This window comes from Erpetoichthys calabaricus, chromosome 12, assembly GCF_900747795.2.
Source record: "Erpetoichthys calabaricus chromosome 12, fErpCal1.3, whole genome shotgun sequence".
Classification (NCBI taxonomy): Eukaryota; Metazoa; Chordata; class Cladistia; order Polypteriformes; family Polypteridae; genus Erpetoichthys; species Erpetoichthys calabaricus.
Window position 1 is genome coordinate 144,885,974 of NC_041405.2, and position 21,190 is coordinate 144,907,163.

At 43.4% G+C, this 21,190-nt stretch overlaps 1 protein-coding gene across 1 annotated transcript in view; it reads left to right on the forward strand.

Moving 5' to 3' along the window:
* The window catches only part of si:dkey-110c1.10 (unconventional myosin-Va), a 63,574-nt gene extending 43,322 nt beyond the window's left edge, over positions 1-20,252 (forward strand). Inside the window, exons 24-34 of the mRNA XM_051935235.1 lie at positions 456-635; positions 719-819; positions 903-1,201; positions 1,279-1,386; positions 7,378-7,529; positions 7,608-7,697; positions 7,769-7,907; positions 7,986-8,280; positions 12,201-12,375; positions 12,630-12,710; positions 19,721-20,252. Coding sequence (XP_051791195.1) covers positions 456-635; positions 719-819; positions 903-1,201; positions 1,279-1,386; positions 7,378-7,529; positions 7,608-7,697; positions 7,769-7,907; positions 7,986-8,280; positions 12,201-12,375; positions 12,630-12,710; positions 19,721-19,885 — 1,785 coding nt within the window. The 3' untranslated portion in view covers positions 19,886-20,252. The remainder of the gene's footprint in view (positions 1-455; positions 636-718; positions 820-902; positions 1,202-1,278; positions 1,387-7,377; positions 7,530-7,607; positions 7,698-7,768; positions 7,908-7,985; positions 8,281-12,200; positions 12,376-12,629; positions 12,711-19,720) is intronic.
* The last annotated feature ends 938 nt before the right edge of the window (positions 20,253-21,190 follow it).

The following is a 21,190-nucleotide window of genomic DNA, read 5'->3' on the forward strand; positions in this document are numbered from 1 at the left end:
GAACCATAAAAGAAACCCTCAGGTTTGAATGACAAGTCCAAAAACAAGATCCTAATAAAAAAGAAGGCTATTGGTTTATAACAAACAATGAAGAATCTGCTTCTTAGACTCACAATATATAGACTGAGGGCGGTCCTTTAGCAGTGATGTAATGTTGGCTCCACCTCTTGGTGTCCACGAACAAAACTCAAAGAACAAAGGAGAATACATAATAATTAAATTATAATAATAATCATTACATTTATATAGCGCTTTTCTCAGTACTCAAGATTAGTAAATTAATAAACATAATACTAGTAACAAAAATGCATAAATACAGTAAACATCAGAAAAGTAATGCAGGAGATTAATAAGAGTGAAAAGTTCATAATTAGGGTTTTTTAAGTAGCCTGTGATAAGCTAACATGACAACGGAAGCCCTGATCATTGTGTTTCCCTGTATCTTTTTCCACCAGCGTGTCCTGGGACATCGTAGAACCCCATCCTCAATGAGCCTGAATCTTGACCACATTCCTGAGACCACTGGAGTTGGTAGTAGCCTACAGGAGCCAAAGCGCAAGATTAGCATGGTGAATGCATCTGAGGTGAATGACAGGCGTGATAGCAGAGTTGGATCGCTCCATTTCACCGCAATGGTACGGATTCTAATATGTGCCTACTTTCTGAGTGACTTTTAGAGGTAAAGACTCACATAGAAAATCTGCTGTATGCATTAAAGGATTCTCTCAAGGAGGCAGTGGGCCTGCAGAAGGACGAAGTGAAAGGATTAAGCGAGGAAGACTTGAGACATGCCTACGACGCGGTCTGTGTGGCCAACAGGTCAGCTGAGGCTCAGCTCTCAGTCTTTCCAGTTAGCAATTCTTTCTTGGTTCCTCTTGCTCTCACTGCCATTGTCCCAACAGGATACTAGAGGCTCAGCTTGCCTCCCAACGTAGTACCTGGGACTCGGAGATAAACAGCTGGCGACTGCAAGTTCAAGTTCTTCGGGAGGAGATGGACAGGCAGAGCCAGGCCCATGCACGTCTGCTCCAGCTGCCCCCTGGTGAACAGCTTCATCGAGGGCTACAGGATCAACTTACATGGCTCACTGCAGACAACCTAGATCTGCTAGAGCAGCTGGAGAGTCAGGAGCAGGTGGCCCGTAAGCTGAGGAGGGAGCTGAACCTGTTGAGGAGTGTGCAGAGGCGTGACCTCAAACCAGGTTGGTCAAAGGAAGCGTGAGCGGTGATTTACAAAGCATATTAGGCTAACTGTATCTCCATCACTTCCCACTGCCAGGTATGGTGAAATCTGAGGGCATCATGCCTCACAAAGCTGTGGAGCTCCAAGGGCTGCTGAGCTGTCAAAAGAAGGATGAGACACAGCTGCTCAAGAACCTGGTGACAAGTGAGGCACCCACTCTCCTGAACTTTGTGATTCTGCCTATTTAAACTTTGTCACACTGGGTATACTGGGTACACCATTAAAATGTCTCTTCTTCTTCTTCTTCTTTTGGCTGCTCCCGTTAGGGGTTGCCACATCGGACCATCTTCTTCCATATCTTTCTGTCCTCTGCATCTTGTTCTGTTACACCCATCACCTGCATGTCCTCTCTCACCACATCCATAAACCTTCGCTTAGGCCTTCCTCTTTTCCTCTTCCCTGGCAGCTCTATCCTTAGCATCCTTTTCCCAATATACTCAGCATCTCTCCTCTGCACATCTCCAAACCAACACAATCTCTTCTTTCTGACTTTGTCTTCCAACCTGAGCTGACCCGCTAATGTCCTCATTTCTAATCCTATCCATCCTCATCACACCCAATGCAAATCTTAGCATCTTTAGCCACTTCCAGCTCAGTCTCCTGCTTTCTGCTCAGTGCCTCCGTCTCCAGCCCATATAACATAGCTGGTCTCACTACTGTCCTGTAGACCTTCCCTTTCACTCTTGCTGATACCCGTCTGTCACAAATCACTCCTGACACTCTTCTCCACCCATTCCACCCTGCCTGCACTCTCTTTTTCACCTCTCTTCCTCAATCCCTGCTACTCTGTACTGTTGATCCCAAGTATTTAAACTCATCCACCTTCACCAACTCTACTCCCTGCATCCTCACCATTCCACTGACCTCCCTCTCATTCACACACATGCACTCTGTCTTGTTCCTACTGACCTTCATTCCTCTCCTCTCTAGAGCATATCTCCACCTCTACAGGGTCTCCTCGACCTGCTCCCTACTCTCACTACAGATCTCAATGTCATCAGCAAACATCATAGTCCACGAGGACTCCTGTCTAATCTCGTCTGTCAACCTGTCCATCACCATTGCAAATAAGAAAGGGCTCAGAGCCGATCCCTGATGTAATCCCACCTTCGTCACTCCTACCGCGGACCTCACCACTGTCACACTTCCCTCATACATATCCTGTACAACTCTTACGTACTTCTCTGCCACTCCCGACTTCCTCATACAATACCACAGCTCCCTCTCCTCACCCTGTCATATGCTTTCTCCAGGTCCACAAAGACGCAATGCAACTTCTTCTGGCCTTCTCTAAACTTCTCCATCAACATCCTCAGAGCAAACATTGCCTCTGTGGTGCTCTTTCTTGGCATGAAACCATCCTGCTGCTCACTAATCATCACCTTCCTTCTTAACTGAGCTTCCACTGCTCTTTCCCATAACTTCATGCTGTGGCTCATGAATATTTTATCCCCCTATAGTTATTACAGTCCTGTCCATCCCCCTTATTCTTAAATATCGGTACCAGTACACTTCTTCTCCACTCCTCTCACTTTCCAACCCTTAAAATGTCTTTGAAACCCAAAAAAAGTCCAATCTTTTGGACTGTTTTACCCACCACTATGTTTGGTTCCCATCGTGAGGAGTTCTCCATGCGTTGCTAGGGGCGTATCTTCAGAGATCACAACTTTTGAGTAACAATGTGACAGAATATAAGGTCATATATGGTAAACTACTTCTAATGTGAATTGTAGATACAAAATCATTTTCCCAAATCACTCTTTATAAAAGTGTTCAGTATCTTTCTTGGTTCTGACTTTTTTGCCCTATATTTTTGACCACAGTTTTTGACGCTTGTGCTTCTGATCTTCCAGTTTTGACAGTTTTCTGATACTCATCCCTTCTCCCAGCCACTTCTCAAGTCTAGTCAGTTCACTGACATAACGCAAGAGCTTCTTCACTCCATGCCTCCAAATGCTTGTTGACCTCCTCTTTGTAATGACAACCAAATATAATCTAAATAACATAGTCTGCATCCACCAATATCATTCTGGACATGACTATTGATCTCACTTACAAAATAATAGAATTGATCTTACTGGGGTGCAATAGAGTACCTGTGTTACACAGCCACAGAAGTTAATACTTGTAAACAAGGGAGTGTAAATGAGGCTGTAGGGAGCTACAGTCATTGTTTTCCATCCCATAAAACCTTTAAAACCTCCAAAAACTCTTTATATTGAGTTTCGTGTTTACATATCGCAAAATCATCCATTAGACAAATTTTAGTGTTAGTTTTGCAAGACTGTAGGTATACTTCCATGTAGGAAAAAAGACAGAAAAAAATAATAAATGCCAGATAGAAGAGCTAGCAGTTGAGTTGGGTTGTAACATAGCCAAACCCCACCTGCAGGATCAGAAGGATCAGAATAAAAGTAACAAAAATCGAAAGCAAACATTTAAAATAACCAGGCACCAGTACCAGAAACACTAGGCAAAATTCATAGTCAACTAATACTTCTCTCTGTAATAAAAAAAATCTTGGAAGGGAGACGAGGGAGATGAGACGTGATCTTCTCGGAAGACACTTTGAACGAGACTACTTGCACGACACGCCCTACTTATAAACAAATTCTCAGAGACACTTTAACGTCCTGTGAGACGAAGAAGTGAGATAAAAGGACAGCTGCTGTACAGGCTTTTAAATAATCGTCGACAGCGCAACATGCAGATCACGCAGCATGGCACTAGCAACAACAACAACAACAACATTTATTTATATAGCACATTTTCATACAAAAAGTAGCTCAAAGTGCTTTACATAATGAAGAAAAGAAGAATAAAAGACAAATAAGAAATTAAAATAAGACAACCTTATTTAACATAAAAAGGAGTAAGGTCCGATGGCCAGGGTGGACAGAAAAAACAAAAAAAAACTCCAGAAGGCTGGAGAAAAAAATAAAATCTGCAGGGGTTCCAGGCCACGAGACCACCCAGTCCCCTTTGGGCATTCTACCTAACATAAATGAAATAGTCCTCTTTGTAGTTAGGGTTCTCACGGAGTCACTTGATGCTGATGGTTATACAGACTTCTGGCTTTTAATCCATCCATCATTGTTGGAACATCATGGTGCTTTGGGTAGATGGTGGTGGCACAAGCCACCACCAATAGGACACCGGAAAAGGAAACAGAAGAGAGAGTAGGGGTTAGTACAGATTTTGAATGAATAGTTATTATAATGAATTGGATATACAGAGTATCAGGATTAAATTACAGTGAAGTTATGAGAAGGCCATGTTAAAGTAATGTGTTTTCAGTAGTTTTTTAAAGTGCTCCACTGTATTAGCCTGGCGAATTCCTACTGGCAGGCTATTCCAGATTTTAGGTGCATAACAGCAGAAGGCCGCTTCACCACTTCTTTTAAGTTTTGCTCTTGGAATTCTAAGGAGACACTCAGTTGAGGATCTGAGGTTGCGATTTGGAATATAAGGTGTCAGACATTCCGATATATAAGACGGGGCGAGATTATTTAAAGCTTTATAAACCATAAGCAGAATTTTAAAGTCAATTCTGAATGACACAGGTAACCAGTGTAGTGACATCAAAACTGGAGAAATGTGTTCGGATTTTCTTTGCCTGGTAAGGATTCTAGCAGCTGCATTCTGCACTAATTGCAAACGATTGATGTCTTTTTTGGGTAGTCCTGAGAGGAGTGCATTACAGTAATCTAGCCGACTAAAGACAAACGCATGAACTAATTTCTCTGCATCTTTCGATGATATAAGAGGTCTAACTTTTGCTATGTTCCTTAGGTGAAAAAATGCTGTCCTAGTGATCTTATTAATATGTGATTTAAAATTCAGATTACAATCAACGGTTACTCCTAAGATTTTTACCTCCGATTTGACTTTTAATCCTAATGCATCCAGTTTATTTCTAATAGCCTCATTGTATCCATTATTGCCAATCACTAAGATTTCGGTTTTTTCTTCAGCTCCGGGGAGGGGGGATAACTCATTCACTACAGTTTTATTACTGGCAAATATCAAGAAATAAAAAAATGAATGATATGAAAATAGCAATTTCTTTAAATTGTATATCTGGATAACCAAACCTGGGGGTTGGTAAGCGAAGTGAGCAGGGGGCACAGCCCCCTAGTGCTATAATAAACCCAAAGATCACTAGAAGAAGCAAACACACTGGAAACTAGGACTGTCACAAGAACTGATACTTCAATACCAAGCCAATACCAAACTTCCAAAAACAAAATAGTACTGACTTGTTGTTACAATATCCATACTACCAACTTAAAGTCGGTACTGAGCTTATGTGCGACTGCAAGTAGACCAGCAGGTCTCCAACACTGATCCAGGAAGGCTACCGTGGCTGCAGGTTTTCATTCTAGCCCTTTTCTTAATTAGTGACCAGTTTTTGCTGCTAAGTCACTTTTTGTAACTGTAATTGACTTGCCTTTTAAGACTCATACCCCTCTATTATTATTATTTTTAATTAGCAGCCAAACAATAATGAGATATACAGTAAAATGAATTGGCTCCAGCAGACCCCCGTGACCCTGTGTAATGATATAGCGGGTTAGATAACGGATGGATGGATGAACCGACACATGACCAGCAACCAGTGTCCAGCATACAGTATCCGAATACAGAGAAAGGTGAATATCTCAGTAACGCTGATCTGCTCAGGTACACAAAACATTTTGATCGTGTTCTCAGAAAAAGGAAAATCATCAGTTTTTTGGAAGTGTTTGCTGTGGTGGAATGTGAGCACCAAAAAAGCCATGGAATTAAAGAATGAGAAGAAACTGGATGGGGTTTGAGGTCATCTGTTGGCTCTTTGCACATCTCATTTTTATTTGGCTGCCCTTTAACAAAACAAGAAGCAACTGAAGGACTGAGTCTTAAATAAAAGACAATTGAAATGAAGGGAAAAACAAGTTAATTAGCAGCAAAAAAGGGTCACTAATTAAGAATAGGGTTGGAATGAAAATCTGCAGCCACAGCAGTGCTCCAGGAATGGAGCTGGAGACCCCTGAAGTAGACAAGTTACTTCATAAAGTGTAACAATACGTGAGAAAAGTCAGTCAGTCAGTCATTGTCCAACCCGCTATATCCTAACACAGGGTCACGGGGGTCTGCTGGAGCCAATCCCAGCCAGCACAGGGTTCAAGGCAGGAACAAATCCCGGTAAGGGTGCCAGCCCACCACAGGGCACACACATCCACACACCAAGCACAATTTAGGATCGCCAATGCACCTAACCTGCATGTCTTTGGATGGTGGGAGGAAACCAGAGCCCCCGAAAGGAAACCCATGCATACATGGGGAGAACATGCAAACTCCACGCAGGGAGGACCAGGGAAGTGAACCCAGGTCTCCTTACTGTGAGGCAGCAGCGCTACCACTGTGCCACGTGAGAAAACCATTAGTAAAAACTGCATATAAAAATGGCTTGCAGTGGTGAGGGCAAAGATACAGTACCGCATCACATGCTGAAAAGAAAAGCAGCAAAAGTCAGGAGAATTCCAGTGAGTGCCAAAACAACACACACACAGGGGCTTTTGGTATTGCCTCTTTTATCACAATATGGACTTCGTTCATAAACAGATTTGTGAATACTTTGAAAGCGAAAAAACGTGACCAATCTGATGAGGTTTAATCATTCAGCTTGTAGTGTCACAAAGTTGTAAGAGGAGACAAATCAATGGCTAGATGAAGTGCCTTTTAATAAACCTTGCATGCACTTGGTGTTAACCTTAATTATATTAACATTGTTTCCTCAGCTGAGATTGCAGGTACTGTAACATGAACCTTAGTAAACTAATTTGCTTACTAAAAATATCTCTTTGGTATTGAACTCCTGTCTCCCTGCGCTCCTCCAGGTCGCCCCTCTGTAACTGTAAAGGCCTACCTTCCTGACCTCGTCCACCCTATGATTTCCAAGATCGAACATCAAATAATTTTAAGGAACTACCTCACCTACTTATCCTACTTATTACCTGCCGCTCCACACAATTCTTCAGTTCCTGCCTTCTTGGTGGTTACCACAATTTCCACACTGGATTTTGACCTCCTCCTTCTTGTGATCCCCAGTCTCCAGTTCTTTCAGGGTCATCTTACCTTCTTGTGTTTCCACAGATTTGTGTCTGGACACGATACGGGCTGAGACTCCTGGATTGCCTGCACACATCCTGTTCTTATGCATGAGACATGCTGATGCTTGTGGAGAAGAGGTTCGGGCGCAAGCTTTTTGCTTTGCTGCTGTGACTGCCATTAAAGGCACTCTTAAGGTACTCAAGGGGAGATGCTGCCTGAATGTCTGGCCACTTGTCACCTCCTCCTGAACCCCTGTGTTGTGTGTTCTTCAGAAACACCCTGACGATGTGGAGATAACAAGTTTCTGGCTCTCCAATGCCATCCTCCTGCTTAATCTTCTTCGACACTTCAGCTCCAAGGTGGTCAGTGAAGGGCTGGTAAGGTTACTGCTGGACTGTTGAGCTCCACCTGACCATTTAACTCTAACTTCTAGGCTGCCAGTGGAAACATCAATGAGGAAGGCCTCCTGAGTGGTGACTTCAGTGACCAATGCAAAGCCTTGGCCGATCTGATTATCCAAGCCTACCAGCAGCTGATCCGGATTTCAGAGAGCCGACTGCACCCCATGATTGGTGAGGGTCAGCCCAGCCCTTTGCTTTTCCACACAGGTGGATGCCAACTCACCATTCGCTCTTGTGTCTCTTTTGCAGTACCAGCCATGCTGGAATGTGAGGCCATCCCTGGTTTATTAGGCAGTTCCAAGGGTTCTGGATTCCGCAGGCGGATGTCAAGTAGCACCACAGTGGATGAGGCGTCCAGCCACAACATGGATTTGATGCTTCAGGAGCTGAGTAGCTTGCATGCCAACCTGAGTGCCTGGGCACTACCTTTAGAGATTTGTCGCCAAGCCTTCCGGCAATTCAGCTACATGATTGCAACTTTGACACTTAACAACATGCTGCTCCGGCGGGACATGTGCAGTTGGAGCAAGGGACTTCAGATCCGGTGAGTGTAACCACACTTTGACAGTCCAGCTTCTTTGCCCTTTGTTTGCTCATCTGTCCTCCATTACTTAGCAAAGGAACCTCTGCCATTTTTAAAGGTACTTTTTTCTTTCTTTTCTTATTTCTGTCTGTTTATTGCCTGTTGTGGCCCAGTTGGCCGAGGCACTGGACTTTAAACTTCAAAGCTGCAGGTTCAATCTCCACTTCCATCTCTCTTGAGCAAGTCACTTACCCCTCTTACATTGTAGTTATAAGAGCAGATGTAGGTAATTATACATTATCTCTGTAGTTGTAAAGCACCTTGGGATGGTTTTCACTATTGAAAGGCACTATACTGTATATAGTCACTGAGAAAATTATTAGGCATACCTGTACACCTTCTTATACATGCAGTTATCTAATCCACCAATCATGTGGCAGTAGTGCAATGCATCAAGTCAGGTCAGGGGATTCACTTCATGTTCATGTCAAATACATCAAACACCAGAATGGGGAAAACTGTACGGTAACTCAGATAAACACTCTGTACAACTGAGGTGAGCAGAAAAACTTCTCAGAATGCACAACACTTTGAACCTTGAGGCAAATGGGCGAGAACAGCAGAAGACCATGTCAGGTTCCACTTCTGCCAGCTAAGAACAAAACTCTTCGGCCAGGTTTATACTTCACGCGACGCATGCTGCAGTGGACGCTCCTACTACGCAAGCATTTTCCTGTTCATACTTGTGCGCGTACTTTATGTAAATCTGGAAGAATCCACCAGGTGGCATTGTGAGATGTCATCTCGATGAGAACAGGTTCAGCTTCGCTGTGTTGTGAATTGCCTGGAACACCCATTAAATTCCGATGACACCTTACCGCAATATCTCTGAAAAGGATGTTTAATGATTAAATCCATTAATCCATGGATGTGCCCATTGGGCACGAGGCTGAAACAATGCCTGGACGGGGCATCAGCTCACTGCAAGGTGAATACAAGCACTAACACCCTGGCGTTCCACACACTGTGCAAACCCAGCAGGAAAACGTAAACTCCAGGCAGAGAATACCAGCAATGTGACTCCCCACGGGACAGCAGTGCTACCACTCCGCCACCATGTCACCCCCATGTGTGTAATTATTAACAGCATTCATTATTTAAACAAAATTAACAATTTATCTGTAAAATGTAACATACATACTTTATTACTTCATGAAAGTGATATCAAGTATAAATCTAAGAATTCTAAATGTGCAGAGAGTTGGAAAATCAGAAATGTGATGTGTTCTGTGATCTATTGCTGTTTGCCGCTGCTGTCAGGTCCAGAGAAAGCCCCAGAAAAAAAAAAGATGGCACAGAAGATGGTATGTGAGACTTGTATTGTGTCCTTACGATTGGGAATATGCGACGCTTGAATATAAAAGCACCACAAATGCATCTGTATGTCGGCATTTTGCTTCACCACATAGAACCATTCATCAAACATTGAAGTGCACACATCGATCTCGTAGGATCCTCAAAGCGGCTTTGTGTCACATGTGGATAGTAAACAGAGACTCTGACGTCACATTCCAACTTTTTTAACACCCTGCGCCCCTCGACTTTTTGCTGGTACTGCAGCTCGTGTACGCGTCGCGTTAATTTCTAAGGACCTGCTTAGAGGACGTGTCAAATGAACACTGGGAACGCGCAGCAGACATGATGCGTGTGCGTATGCATTCTGAGCGTGAAGTATAAACGAGCCCTTAGGCAGCAGTGGGCAAAAACTCACCAAAACTGGACAGCTGAAAACTGAAAAAATGTAGCTTACTGTGAAGAGTCTCGATTTCTGCTGAGGCACACAGATGATAGGCTCAGAATTTGGTGCCAATGGCATGAATCCATACACCCAACCTGGCATGTGTCAATGGTCCAAGCTAGTGGTGCTGGTGGTGTACTTGTGTGAAGAATGCTTCTTAGAACATTAGAACAGATGAGAACTGGCCATTCAGCCCAATGAAGCTCGCCAGTCCTATCCACTTATTTCTTCCAAAAAAACATCAAGTCGAGTTTTGAAAGTCCACGACGTCTTACTGTCTACCACACTACTTGGTCGCTTATTCCAAGTGTCTATCATTCTTTGTGTAAGAAAAACTTCCTAATGTTTGTGCGAAATTTACCCTTAACCAGTTTCCAACTGTATCCCCGTGTTCTTGATGAACTCATTTTAAAATAACAGTCTCGATCTACTGTACTAATTCCCTTCATAATTCTAAACACTTCAATCATGTCACCTCTTAATCTTCTTTTTCTTAAACTGTAAAGGCTCAGCTCTTTTAATCTTTCCTCATAACTCATCCCCTGTAGCCCTGGACTCAGCCCTGTTGCTCTTCTCTGGACCTTGTCTAGTGCTGCTATGTCCTTTTTGTAGCCTGGAGACCCAAACTGCACACAGGACTCCAGATGAGGCCTCACCAGTGTGTTATAAAGCTTCAGCAGAACCTCCTGTGACTTGAACTCCACACATCAAGGCGCTATATAACCTGACATTCTGTTAGCCTTCTTAATGGCATCTGAACACTGTCAAGAAGTCGATAGCTTAGAGTCCACTATGACTCCTAAATCCTTCTCATAATGTGTACTCTCGATTTTCAGACCCCCCATTGTGTATTCAAACCTAACATTTTTACTTCCTATGTGTAATTCTTTACATTTACTGACATTTAATTTCATCTACCACAAATCTGCCCAAGCCTCTATGCTATCCAAGTCCTTCTGTAATGATATAACAGATTCCAAATTATCTGCTAATCCACCTATTGTAGCATCATCTGTAAACTTAACCAGCGTGTTACTTATATTCGTATCTAAATCATTTCTATTTATTAAAAATAGCAGCAGCCCCAGCACTGACTCCTGCTGGTCACCACTCTTAACTTCGGCCGATTCTGATTTGGTTCCTCACAACATCACCCTCTGTTTCCTGTGCCTGAGCCAATTCTGCACCCATCTAAAACCATCACCCTGAACTCCGACTTCTTTTAATTTGATGCCCATTCTCTCATTTGGCACCTCTCTTGGTACACTTTGGACTCATTAATACCAATCAATCACTGCTTGAATATCAGTGCCTATTGAGTTGCTGTATTAATTCATGACCACAATTTACCCATCTTCTGATTGCTACTTTTTGCATGATAATGCACCATTTCACAAAGCAAAAGTCATCCTAAACCAGATGAACATGTCAATGAGTCCAGTGTTCTTCAGTGGCCTTCCTGGTCACTGGATCTGAATCCATTAGAACCCCTCTGGGATGTGGGAGAACAGAAGATTTGCAACATGAATGTACAGCTGGGGTGGCATGGTGGCGCAGTGGGTAGCGCTGCTGCCTCGCAGTTGGGAGACCTGGGGACCTGGATTCGCTTCCCGGGTCCTCCCTGCGTGGAGTTTGCATGTTCTCCCCGTGTCCGCGTGGGTTTCCTCCGGGCGCTCCGGTTTCCTCCCACAGTCCAAAGACATGCAGGTTAGGTGGATTGGCGATTCTAAATTGGCCCTAGTGTGTGCTTGGTGTGAGGGTGTGTTTGTGTGTGTCCTGCGGTGGGCTGGCACCCTGCCCGGGATTGGTTCCTGCCTTGTGCCCTGTGTTGGCTGGGATTGGCTCCAGCAGACCCCCGTGACCCTGTGTTTGGATTCAGCGGGTTGGAAAATGGATGGATGGATGTACAGCTGACAACTCTGCAGATATTGCATGATGTAAACATGTCAACATGGACCACAATCTCAAAGGAATGTTTTCCAATATCTTGTGGAATCTGTGCCACAAAGAATTGAGGCTGTTTTGAGAGCAAAGGGAGGCTTTACTAGTATTAGTGTAGTATTCCTAAAATTAAATATTTTTCCAGGCTTTCCCTGACGTTGCCTTCATTCCGGTTTTCACATACTGTCTGTGTATCTGCCAGGTACAACATTAGTCAACTCGAGGATTGGCTTCGAGGCCGGTCACTTCATCTAGGGGGAACTTTAGAGACTCTTGAGCCTTTGATCCAGGCGGCACAGCTCCTGCAGGTCAGCAAGCGGTCAGAGAGTGATGCTGAGTCTATCGTGCAGACCTGCACGGCCTTGTCTGCTCACCAGGTATGTACCACCTAACCTGTCCTGTCTGACTCACAGCTGCTCCTAAATGCTGCTTTTATTGTCTTAACCAGTGCCTAATGGTTTCCCGTGTTCATTTTGACCCTTTTCCATGGCGGATGAGTTACTAAATTTATGCTGACTGTGTGAGTCCTCTTTTAAGTTTTGTGTGGTGGATCATCTAGGTACTACATTCTTACAGATGACAGCTGCCATAGTGATGTGATGTCTTGCTTTGCCACTTTTCCATTTTTCAGATTGTTAAGATCCTAAGTCTATACTCTCCACTCAATGACTACGAGGAGCGAGTCACCCTGAAATTCATCCACAATGTTCAGGCAAGTCTGATTTACCTTTGCATTTTACTATCAGCGCTCATCTCTTGCTCTGACAGCAGCTCTCTGTCCTGATCATGTGTTATGCTTACCAAGAGGAAGGCAAACGTTTCATAGCAGAGATGACTGGGAGACGAAAGGACAATAAACCAAGCCAAGAGACTAGTTGGTGATGGACATTTTTATGTTTCATCGAAATAGAAATGGTAACTAGTAGTCAAAGTCTAAGTCAGAAAAAGAGTTAAGGAGAATTAATTCATTAAAATTCTCCCAGACAGAATCCAGACGCCTTTCTTCTTGTTGTGAATGGCACAAATTGTGCCTTAAGCAAATTGAAATATATTTTTTATTATTTTTTTTTGTCAAAGCGAAATACAGAGTTTCTGTATTATTGGGGGATGAGTCAGACTTACCACGTTCATTACTAGATTGGTCTGCTCTACCCCTTAAGATTTAAGAAAGCATTCTTCACACAAGTACACCACCAGCACCACTAGCTTGGACCATTGACACATGCCAGGTTGGGTGTATGGATTCATGCCATTGGCACCAAATTCTGAGCCTATCATCTGTGTGCCTCAGCAGAAATCGAGATTCTTCATAGTAAGCTACATTTTTTCAGTTTTCAGCTGTCCAGTTTTGGTGAGTTTTTGCCCACTGCTGCCTAAGGGCTCGTTTATACTTCCCGCTCAGAACGCATACGCGCACGCATCATGCCTGCCGCGCATTCCCAGTGTTCATTTGACGTGTCCTCTGAGCAGGTCCTCAGAAATTAAAACGATGTGTGCGCAAGTTGCAGTACCAGCAAAAAGTTGGGGGGCGCAGTGTGCTAAAAGTCGGAATGTGACGTCAGAGTCTCTGGTTACTATCTACATGTGACAGAAAGCCGCTTTGAGGATCCTACGAGATCGATGTGTGCACTTCAGTGTCTGATATATGGTTCGATGTGGTGAAACAAAATGCCGACATACACATGCATTCGTGGTGCTTTTATATTCAAGCGTTGCATATTCCTGATCGTAATGACATGATACAAGTCTCACATACCGTCTTCTGTGCCGTCTTTTTTTTTTCTGTGGCTTCCCCCTGACCTGACAGCAAACAGCAATAGATCACCACACAGAACACATTACATGTATGATATTCCAGCTCTCTGCACATTTAGAATCCTTAGATATATACAGTGGAACCTCGGTTTGCGAGCATAATTCATTCCGGAAACGTGCTCGTAGTCCAAAGCACTCGTATATCAAAGTGAATTTCCCCATAAGAAATAATGGAAACTCAGATGATTTGTTCCACAACCCAAAACTATTCATATAAAAATGATTAATACAAAATATAAAGTAAAAATACATAAAACAAATTAACTTGCACTTTACCTTTGAAAAGAATCATGGCTGGTGTGAGTGAGTTTCTAAACTCTTGTGGGATTCCACCCAATGGGACGACACGCGGAAGAGCGTCCCAAAGCAATCACAGTCTCCCAGCACTGTAGCAAATCTGAAAATATCGCGGACATGCTATAAGCGCCTGCCATCGATGGGTGATATAAGGAACAAGGATCATTATAAATGTGCAGGGCCTTGCCTGACTGCTGTGTCTGTGTATAAATAACCGCGCTGTTGCTGTTTCAAGCTGAATTAAGCTTGTGTTGCTAAAGTACTGAGACTCAGCTTCGTGTTTTAGGTTGCAAGACGGGGACTCGCATGTCACAGCACACACGCGCGCGCTCGTGTGTGTGTGTGTGTGCTCGCGCATTTTAGGTTGCAAGACGGGGACTCGCATCTCACAGCACACACGCGAGCTTGCGCGTGCACACACACACGCGCGCACACAGTCACAATGCAAATGCTGTAGTAAACACTATACGCTCGTACGGATGTTGACTATATGAGTGAGGCACGCCGACTCAGACGGAGAATAGGAGACAATTGCCCACAATCCCGCAGTGAGAGAGAGAGAAGAACTATTGGCTCAGTTGTGATCACATGACGCTCAGCAGACAAACTACTCGTACTGCAAGACCTCACTCGTTTATCAAGTGAAAATTTATTAAAAATTTTTGCTCGTCTTGCAAAACACTCGTAAACCAAGTTACTCGCAAACCGAGGTTCCACTGTACTTGATATCACTTTCATGATGAAATGCATTAAAGTATGTATGTTACATTTTACAGATAAATCATTAATTTCGTTTAAATAAAGAAATACTGTTAATATGGGGGTGACACGGTGGCAGAGCGGTAGCACTGTTGTCTCACAGGGAGTCACGTCGCTGGTATTCTCTGCTTGGAGTTTACGTTTTCCTGCTGGGTTTCCACACTGTGCTCTGGTTTACTTCCAATGATATGCAGATTTGGTGACACTAAAATGACGCCAGTGTATGTTTCTGCTTGTACTCACCTTGCAATGAGCTGTTGCCCCGTCCAGGGATTGTTTCAGCCTCGTGCCCAATGCTTGCTGGAATGGGCACATCCCTGGATTGATGGATTTAATCATTAAACATTCTTTTCAGATATATTGTGGTAAGGTGTCATCGGAATTTAATTGGTGTTCCAGGCAATTCACAACACAGAGAAGCCGAACCTGTTCGTACCGTGATAATATCTCGCACTGTCACCTGGTGGATTCTTCCAGATTTACGTAAAGTATGTGCGCAAGTATAAGCAGTAAAATGTTTGCGTAGCAGGAATGTCCACTGGAGCATACGTTGCGCCGCGTGAAGTATAAACCTGGCCTAAGGCTTTGAAAGTTCACAAAGTGAAGGCCAGAAAAATAGACAAAAACCTTAAGCAAACAAGTCCAAATACAGGATCCAATTAACAGTACCTTAAGATGTGGCAGGAATACAAACCAGTAAAACCAAAGAAACACAAGATTCGCAAATCAAATCAGGAAACTCAAAGAAACAAAGATGAAGGGAGAGCGTCTGTCATATTGTCATGTGTATAGAGTACAGTGATATTCTTACTTGCATGTTCAACCAAAATGCAGGCCATTTTCACTGTCTGGTGTCAAGAGAATGAATGAGGATGTATTAAAGTTTATAGCTTAATAAAACAGAAAGCCAAATCGGCTTACCTGATGTCAATTTAAGGGAAAAGCAGTGAATTAATTTGGAAAGATTTTGTTATGAACTGAGAGTACCAGTGCTAAAGAGTTCCAAAAGTGCCCTGTAGAGGGGGAACCTTCAAGCCTGGCTAGTAAAAAGGGCAAACACTGAATCCATCCATTTTCCAACCCACTGAATCCGAACACAGGGGTCTGCTGGAGCCAATCCCAGCCAACACAGGGCAGAAACCAATCCTGGGCAGGGTGTCAACCCACCAGGCCCAATTTAGAATCGCCAATCCACCTAACCTGCATGTCTTTGGACTGTGGGAGGAAACCGGAGCGCCCGGAGGAAACCCACGCAGACACGGGGAGAATATGCAAATTCCTCGCAGGGGGGACCCGGGAAGTGAACCCAGGTCCCCAGATCTCCCAACTGCAAGGCAGCCGCGCTACCCACTGCGCCACCATGCCGCCCAACACTGAATCTATTTTTTTTATTTTATTTTATTTAAAACAAATAGCATTCCATACAAATGACTCAAGTTTAATAAAAAAAGGTTTGAAACAAATCAACCCTCACCCCTGAGAAAGAGAGCTAGGCCAGCAGAGTAGTAAAAATAAGTAAATAGATAAATTAATAAATGAATAAAGATGAATGGAGTAAAAGAGGGGAGAGAACCTGCTTCCTCAATTTAAATGCTTATTCTAAAATGTTATAGATAAGATCCTGCCAGGTTTTGAAAACGTTTTGCACAGATCCTCTAAGTGCGAGTTTGATTTTTTCCAATTTCAAATAGTATATCACATGAGGTACCCACTGACTTAGAAGAGGAGAGTTAGGATTCTTCCAATTGAGCAAGATAAGTCTATGTGCCAATAGTGAAGTAAAGGCAATTACAGTTTGTCCTTCTCCACTTTAAGCCCCTCTGTAAGCCCACCAAACACAGCTGTTAGTGGATTAGGAGGGATTGTGACACCAAGGCTGTCTGATAGCAGGAGCGTCCGCTGGAGCATACCTTGTGTCGCGTGAAGTATAAACCTGGTCTAACACACACACAAACAGATCCTATTCACATAAGCAGAGTACGAGTTATTTCTACACTGCTTCTCTGCACTTCTTTACTTCAATGCTCTCCACATATGATCCCATCTACATAAGTACCATGTGAGTGATTTGCTACACTGCCAATCACTCCCTAGTACTCCACATTGTGACTCACTATCCATGACATTAACAATGGATGACTCCTGAACATGTCACCTTACATATATATAATTGATTAAATGTACTAGTGATGGATGGCTCTGCCCAAAAGCTTATCTGTATAATCACTTATTGCCTCTGTTCTTTTTACCATTAAGTTAGAAACTTGCCTGACCATTTTAAATTAAAAGCACATTCAATTCATTGGATAATAAAACAGATGCATTAAAGTTATAAATTACCGGTACAATACAGAAAAAATGTACAAATGTATGTGGGTCATATATTATTTGTCCAAAACAGAGGATGCTTTCAACGTAAATTGCTTCTATACATTATTTAGTTAAACTGCCTTAATGGTTCTGTAAATTAGTTCCTTTATATTCATCATGGTTCATTTCAAAACTAATATAAGCAGTCTGCAGGTTCAAAAAATGATTATTTTATTCTCCAGGACAGTTTTGCTATGCACTCAGCTTCGTTTGAATCATTTTGTGCGTTGTTTTACTGAGTATAATGACCTTACCTCAAAACGTCTGTCTTCCTTACCTGAAATATCTCAGAACATTTTCCTTTTTTCGTCTGGAATTTCTGACATTGGCAGCAATTCAATGGCCTGCTTGCAGATCTCTTACTCTGGAAACAGCTGTTTCAGGTCACTAAATCTTCATCTCATGAAACAGCTCTATTCTGTGCTTATCATGTCACCAGTGAGTGGCAGTCTGCTGCATGAAAGTCAGACCTGCAAGTAAAAGTCTCTCTGTACATCTGACAATACTCTTACTGCTACTACCACTACTGCTACTTCTTCTATCCATCCATCCATCCTCTTCTGCTTATCCAAGATCGGGTCGCAGGGGCAGCAGCTTGAGCAGAGATGCCCAGACTTCCCTCTCCCTGGCCACTTCTACTAGCTCTTCAGGGGGAATTCCGAAGCGTTCCCAGGCCAGCCGAGAAACATAGTCCCTCCAGCGTGTCCTGGGTCTTCTCCGGTTAGACGTGCCCAGAACACCACACCAGGGAGGCGTCCAGGAGGCGGAGTGGTGGCACTGAGGCTAGGGATCTGCACTGGCAATCGGAAGGTTGCCGGTTTGAATCCCGTAAATGCCAATAGGGACTCTTCTCTGTTGGGCCCTAGAGCAAGGCCCGTAACCTGCAATTGCTGAGCGCTTTGAGTAGTGAGAAAAGTGCTATATAAATGCAAAGAATTATTATTATCCTGATCAGATGCCCGAGCCACCTCATCTGACTCCTCTCGATGCGGAGGAGCAGCGGCTCTACTCTGAGCCCCTCCCGGATGACTGAGCTTCTCACCCTATCTTTAAGGGAAAGCCCAGACACCCTGCGGAGGAAACTCATTTCAGCCGCTTGTATTTGCGATCTCGTTCTTTCGGTCACTACCCATATCTCATGACCATAGGTGAGGGTATAAACATAGATCGACCGGTAAATTGAGAGCTTTGCCTTACGGCTCAGCTCCTTTTCACCACGACAGACCGATGCAGAGCCTGCATCACTGCGGACGCCGCACCGATCCGCCTGTCGATCTCACGCTCCATTCTTCCCTCACTCGTGAACAAGACCCCGAGATACTTGAACTCCTCCACTTGGGACAGGATTTCGCTCCCAACCCTGAGAGGGCACTCCACCCTTTTCCGGCTGAGGACCATGGTCTCGGATTTGGAGGTGCTGATTTCCATCCCAGCCGCTTCACACTCGGCTGCGAACCGATCCAGAGAGAGCTGAAGATCACGGCCTGATGAAGCAAACAGGACAACATCATCTGCAAAAAGCAGTGACCCAATCCTGAGTCCACCAAACCGGACCCCCTCAACACCCTGGCTGCGCCTAGAAATTCTATCCATAAAAGTTATGAACAGAATCGGTGACAAAGGGCAGCCCTGGTGAAGTCCAACTCTCACCGGAAACGGGTTCGACTTACTGCCGGCAATGCGGACCAAGCTCTGACACCGGTTGTACAGGACCGAACAGCCCTTATTACTTCTTCTACTACTTTGCAATTCCATGATTTTAGCTCTGGCAATAGACTTCTTTTTACTGCAACTCTTTGGTCTTAGTCTAGGTTTTATACTCCGGAACATCCTGGTGGTTGTTGCACAATAATCTCTAAATCATGAAGAATCTCTATGTGCAGGTCTCCAGCCAGCTTTTGACTAATCAGATAACTTTGATATCAAGCCTCAAGCCTGAAGCTATTCTTAACTATTTGTGAAAAGACTGGCTTGTCCATTAACTCCAGTACCAAATGGTTTCCATATTTGCTTTCTGTTCATCATTTTTCCTAAAGGATTGCTTAGACTCCTTGCCAATATGGTCTGTGACTTTTCTATAACCTTATGATTGATCTCTTATTTTGAAATAATTGTAAATAAAACACTTTGGTAGATCTCTCTGTTTTTTATATGTTAACTTTTAACTCATGAGGCAGTTCCTTAGTATTTTTGTTTGCAGATCTATGGGTCTGGCAGCAACTCTCTGGCCTATGTGGGCCTCTTGATTGTGCAGAAGATCTGTGTGTTGATCTCTTGATCTTGAAGCATCTGTTTGATCATTCTGCAGATTTCTTACTCTGACAGCTGTTCTCTACCCTAAGCGCAGATCTCTTGCTCTGCAAGCATCTCTTTGGCCTGCCTATGTGTGGACTTGTTTTACACTTGCAGCAGGTCAAAGTCTGTATACAGCTGGTCTGGTTCAGCTTAATTAATGAGGTTGCCCTCTCCTGTCTATTTCAGAGTTTGTTGAAGAATCGTTCAGAAGGGGAGTCCCGGCAGCACCTTCTGATGGATGTGAAGCACACCTTCCCAGTGACTTTCCCTTATTTCCCACCCTCCCATGTCCGCTCAGAAAATCTTCACATACCAGAAAACTTAAAGTTGTCTTTTCTTCAGCGTGTGTGACATGCTGGGCTCTGATGTCCACCTTAGTGCCCAATGGTTTACCAGCTGTTGTTTTCACTTGAACACTTTTTGTCAAAAAGTCCACTGCCAAACCAAACAACTCATTTTTCTAATTCTTAGTAAATAAAAGGTAAGCTGAATAATGAGAACTGCAGTGTCACAATAGTGATGGCCACCATCATCCTCACTCTAAAAAGCTGCAACATGGAAGCACACTAGGATTATGATGACACCCAGACTACTTCCTTCTTTCATCAATGTTTGGCCAGATGTGGAACGTTGCCAGTTGTAGCATGTTTGGTCATTGTCCATGTAACTTAAGTTGATGTCACATTACTTGACTGCTAGTCAGAGGTGACGTGAAACTTGATGAGTGTAATTGCTGATCTTGTCTCTTCATGATGTTAGATTACACAACTAGAAATAGCAGGGTATGCCAAATTGAGATACATTGGAAATGTGAAACTTTGCTAGAAAGTCATCTAAACTCACCCCTTTTCCTAATGGCCAATACCATGCTGCCTGATGAAGCCAGTGGCCATTCCATAGGTAGGTTTGGCTGCAATCTCAGCCCCCTTTTTTCCATTCAGCATCAGACAAATGAGCTTCTCTTCGGTTTTCTAAGTCCAAAGTAGCTGCATTATATGGTTTTTGCTTCTAGCTGAGAGCACATCTCTTGTCAAACCTGTTTAATTTTACTGGGATGAGTTGTAGATTTATTGGAATGAGTCAGACAAAATGAATGGTGGTCACAGGAGCGTGCTGCAACTAAGAATCACTGGAAAAGCTGTGTAATATGACTTGGCCTTTAGCCTTTGGCACCACACCAGAATTTCTAGCTATTTAAAAATCTGGAAATGACCAAACAAGTGAAATTATGGTGTACTCACTATAAATGGACAAATGGCTACTGGAAAATTTGTGTAGGACTCATAGATAGATAGATAGATAGATAGATAGATAGATAGATAGATAGATAGATAGATAGATAGATAGATAGATAGATAGATAGATACTTTATTAATCCCAAGGGGAAATTCATAAATTCATAATTCATAGGCTCATTTTAATATAAGGCGTGGCTGGAGGTGGAGTGTAAGGTGGTCATCTGTGGTTTTTGCCATCTTTGCTGTATGGCAGGAATACAGCAGGATGAAGTTTGCAATTCTCCCTTTGTTCTCTTAATTACTTCATGTTTCCTTCCATTTCCTTGTGCTTTGAGTGTTTTGTGACTGTAAATTGGCAGTCTGTTTATGTGCTTGAGAGTGCTCTTTGATGGACTGATTCTACATCTGGCGTAGGTTT